At 42.9% G+C, this 8,293-nt stretch overlaps 1 protein-coding gene across 4 annotated transcripts in view; it reads right to left on the bottom strand.

Moving 5' to 3' along the window:
• Window positions 1-5,150: 5,150 nt before the first annotated feature.
• DOCK4 (dedicator of cytokinesis 4) overlaps window positions 5,151-8,293 on the bottom strand; it is a 254,830-nt gene continuing 251,687 nt past the window's right edge. For all 4 annotated transcript variants that reach the window (XM_074607063.1, XM_074607144.1, XM_074606881.1 and 1 more), the window contains one exon: window positions 5,151-8,269. In XM_074607063.1, the coding sequence (XP_074463164.1) occupies window positions 7,841-8,269 (429 nt within the window). In that variant the 3' untranslated portion in view covers window positions 5,151-7,840. The remainder of the gene's footprint in view (window positions 8,270-8,293) is intronic.

Genomic DNA, 8,293 nt, shown 5'->3' with positions numbered 1-8,293 from the left:
ATTACAGCCCCGTGTTCCGCAACACACCAATCATCAAAGATAGACCAAACCATCAAACTAGCCAGATGTTTTGTCAGCCCCATAACCCTTCACAAAACAGCTTTCTGTTCTGCCAACAGCAGCCACGGCTTTTCTTCCTTTCGTCACCCAACCAAAGCAACTCATCTCAGCAATTGTCGATTGCTAATTAGTTTGAGTTACACGATCATAGCTGAGATTTTGGCAGCCTGTTCTGGAACAGATTTATTAATGATGATCAATTATGACCAGGTGGAATTTCTGACAGATGATTTTTTTTATCGTTACCTGACAATATATGGGAAGGCTTCAATTGGAAAAGTGCAGTTAATGGGCTGACCCTGCCATCTGCCACCCTTTCTGCTGCTGCTTCCACGTTTTCGTGCCTGCTCAGAGTATCCCAGGTCAGTCCCTTTCCTTCAGCTCGGTGTGGAACACAAATCTCTCTAATGAGCCAGCGCAATATTGAAGACCTGTCATTCAAGTTGCGCCTGGTTTCATCTCGCGCAACTGCCAAAAGCTTCACCTGCAAGATGGGCTGGTGATGTCTTCAATAAAAACAGTACTCAGCCAGAAAAGGCTCACTGAGACCATTTGCAAAATCAGCTACGTTTCCCAGTTCTCAAGCTAAACAAACGGAGGATTTGTTTTTGGTTTTGTTCGGGTTTTTTTTCCAGACCGCAGAAACAGTAATACCAAAGGAGAACGATAAATAGCAGTTTTGGTTTAGGATTTGACATTTTAACTGTTTGTGTGTTCTTTACAGCGGCTGCAGCTCATCACAGTTTATCGTTCATGCAGTGCAGCAATGCTTACCAGCGCTGATGAGCAAAGGTGAAGGCAGAGCAGATACTTTGAAACCTAACACGGTGATGAATGAAGCTGAGCGGGGGGAGGAAGTCAACATGCGGGATGTCAGAGCTGGGCTTGCCGTAGAAGACAACTGCATCTAACACCGTGCTCTGCCAGAGCCGTGTGGGAAGCTGCTTAATCCAGGTCCACTGAGCTGGCTCTGGAAGCCCTGCTTTCCCCACGTCAGCTCCTTCTCCTTGCCGCCTCCTCTGCCCTCACCCACGCAGCTGCCAGGGAGACCAGCGGGTATGGCCAGCACAGGTACGCCACGGGCTTCGCTCCCAAAAAGGAGATGGTTGCCAAGGTTGTACTTTTTCTGTCTAAATCCATTTTGTGATTACAAAACACTTCACAGAGAGATCAGCACGAGAGAGACGTGGGCATGCTGGAGAAAGTTCAGTGAAGGGCCATGAAGAAGATGAAGAGACTGGAGCACCTCTCCTATGAGGAAAGGCTGAGAGAGCTGTGACTCTTTCGCCTGGAGAAGAGAAGGCTACGGGGATCTCATCCATGTAAATAAATGCCTGAAGGGAGGGTGCAGAGACGACGGAGCCAGGCTCTTTACAGTGGTGCCCAGTGACAGGACCCTCTGAACATCAGGAAACACTTTGTCACTGTGAGGTGACCAAGCACTGGCACAGGTTGCTCAGGGAGAGATTGTGGAGTCTCCATCCCTGGAGATATTCAAAAGCTGCCTGGACGCGCTGCTGGGCAACATGCTCTAGGTGGCCCTGCTTGAGTGGGAGGGGAAGGAACAGAGAACCTCCAGAGGTCCCTTCTAACCACAACCATTCTGTGATTTCTTGAAATGATTCTTTGTGCCTTCAGCCAGGCAGATATGAGCACAGGCAGAAGAGGGGCAGAAAGTAAATACATCTCTTAAGGAACAACGCGTGAACTTGTGTCTCTCAGTGGCTATCCTTTCGCGTTCCGATACTTTGGGGGTGTCACAGTGAACGCTGGAGGTGCTTGTGGGCTTAGCTTCATTCATAAACACAATGAATTCTTTTCCAGGCTTGGGAAGCTATTTTTAATCTACACTCAAACAAGCAATAAACTCACAACTTAGAACTGATCTTCACCCTTTGAAGGTTTGGGATCAAGGGACAGCGAGAGAGCTCTGAACGCGACCACCTCTAAGCTAAGAGCTCAGATATCACTGACTACAATTTTTTCTGTCTTCCTCTTTTTTTCCTGTCTTTTCCTTTCTCTGCACGTGATTGAGAAAAAACCCATCTTCTGCAGGCACAAGAAGAGTAACATTATTCAAACCTACATGGACACCAGCGAAAGCCACTGCCACCCCCCAGCATTATCTCACACAGAGGGAAAAAACCCTGTAAAGTATGGGGTAAAAATCCATCACTTCTCAAAAAGTAGCAAATATTGCAGAAGTCAAAATAGATCTTCATGACCTGAAAAATAGTTTTCTCTCTTTTTCTGCCTGCTTGCTGCCCCACAGACCCTGTCTGCATGTTCAAAGGAGCAGGTTACGACTTGCTTTGATTTTTGCCTGCTTATCATCATGCAGCTCAGGTTTTACAGCTATAAAAACTCCACTGAATTATAGCTTTAGGGGTATTGACAGGACGTGCTTCAGTTCTGAGACAGAACTTGGATGGGGGACTACAGATGCAGGAAAACTCTCCTTGGCAACATAAAAAGCCTCTGTCCAGTGTGCACAGTTTTCCTTTGCTGCACTTAATGGCCTGAGAAGAGCGCAGCACAGTAATACTTGCTGCTCCATCTCCTAATGCGCTAGCCGAAAAAAAATAGCTGTTTATTGATGTGTTTCGTTCATTGTAAAGTGTATTGTGGTCCGTGTTAGACTGTTTTATTTTCTTCAGGTGGGACTAAATTCATCAGGCATCAGCTGCTTTCGCCCAACTCCTCTTGGACACATGCCAGTCTCTGACAACATTGATATGAACCTTTGCATTCATTTCACTGGGCGTTGCATCGCATCCTTGGCTTTACCGCAGCACCGTATTTACAAAGGTGAAGTGAACGCCTCAAAAACAAGCACAGTGGTCAGGCCGCCGCAGACCCCGCTCCAGACATCACCCCTGCAGCAAGCCCTCCTCTTCCAACAGGTGCCAAAAATGAGACTGGCATGGGGGCTCAGAGAGCGGGGGCTGTTGGATCTACGGAGCTCTTTGCTTTGGCTCTACCAGAGCGTATTCAGAGTGCAAGGACAAAGCATTGCACAAGATACATCCCTTGAATAGCAGCCGGCCCAAAGACCCAGAGCAAGGGTCTCTCAAGTCATTTTAGGCTTAAAGTGTAGATTCAACATTTCTCTGCTCCCTTTACAGGAGTTGTTTATTTTCCCTTATCCCATGCTCAACAACTATCTTGAAATAAAATTGTATCTACCTATTTTTTTCTGTGAAAAGAGGAGGATCATGAAACAAGGCAAAGGTTTTCCATTTACAGGGTGTGCCGGGACTGAGTTTCACTCTTTGTCAAAGCTTAGTCCCTGCAGGGACATTACCTACCCCCCACCTCCTGGTTTTAGTGAATGAGTTTAGTCCCTGTCCTTGAGCCATCGCTATGTCTGTGAACACAAACTCCTACAGGGACTCTGCAGGCAAACTCCCCCCCCAGCTTTTGTTCCAAAGGCCCTTGCGATGCTCCCCCCAGGAGCTGTGTCGTGCCTGCGCTGCATCCCCTCACCGACGGCCTTGCTTCTGAAAAGCCAGAGGAAACACCGCAAAGGAAGTTGGTGAGGTGAGGTCAAGGAAAAGCAGCAGCGATAGCAGCCTGTCACAAATAAGCAAGACTGTAACGCAGAGAATCCCTCTGCAAAATAATTTCGCAGGAAACGGAACAAATTGAAATATGCTACTGGATCTAACACCAATAGAGAATCAATGATGTAAAACGTTTCAATATATAACCAAAATTTCAGCAGCTTATGAGCTATCAGAGCAGCTATTTCCTATGAAATTTGGACACGGATTTGCTCCCTAAAATACCGAGATGTTCATTGCAAAATACACTATGAATTATGCACCGTGAGGTAAGAAAAATACTGTCTAGCAAAACCAGGGAAATATTTTAATATCTTGCAGGGCTTTAGGATTTACAAACTCTTTGCCCTTGTGATTCATGAGCAGACTGTCATTACAAGCGCACCGAGTTCCTTACCGAACAATCCAATTTTAAAAAACATTTCATGTTCTTTCTTCAGCAGTCTTATTTTACCACCCAGGAAGAGTCACTCCTTCCTGATGCTTAGTGCACACATGGGCTATGAAGCTCTCAACCTTTCATATTCCTAAGGCTTCCACATTTTAGCCATTTAATCACAAGATTTTTTGTTAGTGTTATCTAAAGCAACTAATCATCCTAGTTTCCTATAAGAAATATATGTCAAAAGCTGAATTAAAATAACAGGGAGAATGATAAAGGCTAATTAAATTAAGAAGGAAAGGGCTTTCTCCTACAGAATCTGCTTCAAGGTCAGAATCTAAAGGGCTCCGGTGGTGAATATCCTTTCACACTGTCCCGGCAGATGGGGCTTTGCCCTTCGGCTGGCATAATGCCAAGGCTTTACCTGGATCATCAGAGTGTTGTGGGCTACCAACAGAGCTCTGGAGCAAAGAGCCGTGTCTGTCAGCACCTGGGGTTACTGACACGATGCTGCTACATGCCTCACTGACCACAGTTATGCTCAAAACAAGATGCTTTTCATTACTTGTACCTCAGGCATTGACTCCTGCCTGTTGGTAACTTTTTGCTCGGTCACTGTGCTTTTTACAGATGCTGTTGGACAACCTGCGAACAAGAAGAATGGTCAGGCAGGAGGGCAAGGTGCCACTTTCATACAGAAGAGAAGATATACACGTAGCTACACCCTGTTCCATGTGAACAGGGCCATATCTGCACTTCCCTGAAACCTTTACTATCCCGGGGTAACTTCGCTTGGTGCTTCTTTCAGGACACAGGCTATTGGCTGTGAGCTGACTTGGGATATCATGATAATTGAGATCAATCTCACTACAATGGTAATTAGCCCATCATGAGAACAGGTCTCAATTGCGACATTTCAAAGCCAGCCAGCCGGGTCTGCAGTTGTTTCTGTGGCATCCCAGAGGTACCAGCATCTCAAATGCAGTATTTGAATAGAACATCATCTCACCTATTACACATACGTTGGCTAACATTCAAGCTATTGAGCAGTAACAGCAACTTGTTCTCATAGGTCCTCCTGAACGAGCTTCTGAATTACTCACTATCATCCAGAAAGTGATAAAACTACATTTATGAGTAATACATAAAATTCAAACGAGACCTTTATTTACATTAGGTTTTCAAGCGCTGGGTGTTGCAACATACATAACAAAATTTCATACTACAGTTGTTATAGGAAATCAGGTTGAAAAGCTGATCTACAGAATCAATTTGTCAAAACTGGCTAAGCAGAAAATGTGTCAGCTCGGTTTTAGAGTACTCTGTCAATTTTACACCGTCTGCTATGGTTCAGAGTATTCCTGATGTCATGGTTATAAAAACAGAGCGCTCATGCAGGTTAATTTACAGTGAACTCTCCTAGTAAATTTTACATTCTTCACTGGCTCAGAAGAGCAGGTCAATACTCTCGACATTGTCTCACAAAGCAATTATGGATCCAAATAGGGAGAAAAACCAGGTCTATCAGGAGATTTTTAACAAAAAGAAAAGTGGATTTAGCAAGACAAGGAGTCAGAACTTTAATTCCATGACAAACTGAATTATCATCTCTCATTCTGTAGAAAACAAGTTGTACTATAAAGATTAATCAAGTCCTTTTATTCCATATTAACATTATGCAGCAACCAACATGAGTGTCTAGGTAAACAGAAACTTCATGAAATGTTTTTGCTGCAAAGCTGACTTCAGTAATGCACGCAAATGATAAAGTCATCAACTCTGCTCACTGCCAGAAATTAAAAAATGGCTTTAGGAGCAAATAACACTGATTCATACTGTGCTCAAGCACTAGTCAACAAAATCTATTAAACTACACAGGGGTGGAAAAAAAATAAAATCAAAGCAGCTTTGTTATCTTACTTGTGACACCTTATTTAAATCTCAGGCATTACCTCTTTATATCAGCATAAATACGTAGCCTTCTACACCTTTTATGATGTGGTTACAGACACAAAAATGTTATAGTAGAAAGCAAGAGCTAGTTCAAGGAATTTCAGACTTTGAAATCAGCAAGATACAAAGCTAAAATTCATATGTTCCTGTTCAAGTTATGAATACTTTCACTAAAACATAAATATTTTAACATATATTAATTTTTTCTGACATTCAAAATTGTAAAGTCAATATGGCAGAATTATTGTTAAAAGCACATATTTACAAATATTCTTTTTTTCCATACATAAAGTATTTGGCATAATTATAACAATCTTACTGCATACACAACTGTTTGTTTCTTTTTCACATAATGGTACACTCCTTATTAAAATTTACCAATTATGTACAAAAATACTTGAACATTTATTATAGAAAACCTCTATAACTACCATCAACAGCTTGTAACTGCTGAAGGTTTAATTGAGAGAATATAAAAAGTGGTCACTTTCTTCCAGTTAAACTATCAACAAATCAAACACACAGCTAAAATCAACATGAGCTTCCCAACAAAAGAGGGAGAATATTTTTAACAGCATGATTTAAAATGCAGTTCACACATCTGTTCCCAAGCATATGTTAAACAGTCAGTAAAAGAAAGAGGATACAAAAATTACATACAGAAGGTGCTTTTTCCCCCCCCCGCCCGCCTCCACATTCCTACGGCTTGGCATTAGCTTTCCAGAGCTCTTCAGATGCCAGTCGCTAAAATACAACCTAAGGCCAAACACCATTCTCCTACAATAAAGATGACGGTGATGAACTCAAGGTCAAAAGCAAATCCAAAACCCAACTCCACTGGTACGTATGCATCCGAAGAGCTGTTCAGAATTTTTGCTAGGTTTTTACGGAATTATTAATGACCTTTGCAATTAGCTTTTGAAATTTATTGATCAATATCCAGGAATTTGTATTTTTAAAGATGTGTTCATTTAGTGTATTGCCTTGGTGCTAGCCAGTGCTGATTCTTGTATAAAAGTTAAATGAACAATTCATTCGTACTTATTTCATACACAGACTGTATTTTAGGGTGAACTTTCAAAAACAGCAGAGAACCTCCACTAGCAAACTGCTAGCTTTTTTAAAAAAAAACAACAACAACAAAAAAACATTGACCGGAAGAATAAAAGTAAATTGCACCTCAAAAAGAAAAGGATGTGTCAGGTACAGTAATACATGAATGGCACAAAACCTTACCAAGGTTCACCAGAACGGTGCTGTACGCTGAATGAAATGCAGGTATTTTTCCATCTTAAAAACAACATAAACCAAGCGTGTGTTTCAAAAATTCCAAACCACGTTCTTACAACAGTTCTCTGCAGTATAACTTGTGTTACATCTCAGGTTTTCCACAGACATTTGAAATGACCAACCTCTCCATTGGGTAAGAGAAACAACTTTCAGCCTACTTGCAGAAACATCCTAGTCTACAGGCTACTTTGTTAGAAAGCGTGCATTTATCTCTAGTAGTAAAGATCCAGTCAGTATATTCTGTATTTTGTAAGAAGCATTCGGCTAACTCAGATGAGAGTTATATGGTTTTAGGTTTAATTTTTTAAATAAAAATAAAGTACAAATAAAAGCATTTATCAGTATTCATCACCACGAAATTAAAAAAAAATAAAAAATCCTCTCATTCATGCTTCCTATAGTATCTGGCAACCTAAATTAGTAATTTCATTTCAAATGTGCAACGTAATATTAATAAGCTTTTCACAATTGCTCAAAAGAAAAGGTGGGCCAAATATTAAAGTGCCTAACTAAACGCGTTTCATCATTTTTAAAAAATGTCGTTTCTTAAACGGTAAAGGATTGGCGGCAATCGCATATAAAAGCGGCTATCTCATAGCTGAGAGACTTTGCGGGGCAGAGGCCTGGGCCGGGGCACCTGCTCAGTCCTCCTGCCGCTGCTGTTTTCCAGGTTGTTGGGCCGGACCAGCTGTGGTTTGGGCGGCAGCGCCGGCGGGTCGGCGGCGGGCGGGATGGAGAGGCTGTGAGGTAGAGGAACGGGGCGTTTCAAAGTCCGCTCGTACACGCTGTAAGGCGGCGGGGTTTTACTTTCTTTTCTCACAGGCTCCTCAGGAACGCTGTAGCTTGGGACAGTCCCTGACGGTTCGCTGCCTTGGCTTTCGAAGCCGGACGTCTCCGACGTGCTACATCGGCTGAGCGAAGAGATGCCGCTGCTGTAGCTCCCCGACAGCACCGGGGAGTTGGATATGAGCCCCGAGGAATGATACTCCACCGGAGACGGGGTGAATGGCTGCACAGGCCCCTGCTCGAAAGAAGGAAAGAAAGG

Source organism: Larus michahellis, chromosome 1 (genome assembly GCF_964199755.1).
Source record: "Larus michahellis chromosome 1, bLarMic1.1, whole genome shotgun sequence".
Lineage (NCBI taxonomy): Eukaryota > Metazoa > Chordata > Aves > Charadriiformes > Laridae > Larus > Larus michahellis.
This window is presented reverse-complemented; position numbering and strand designations above follow the sequence as displayed.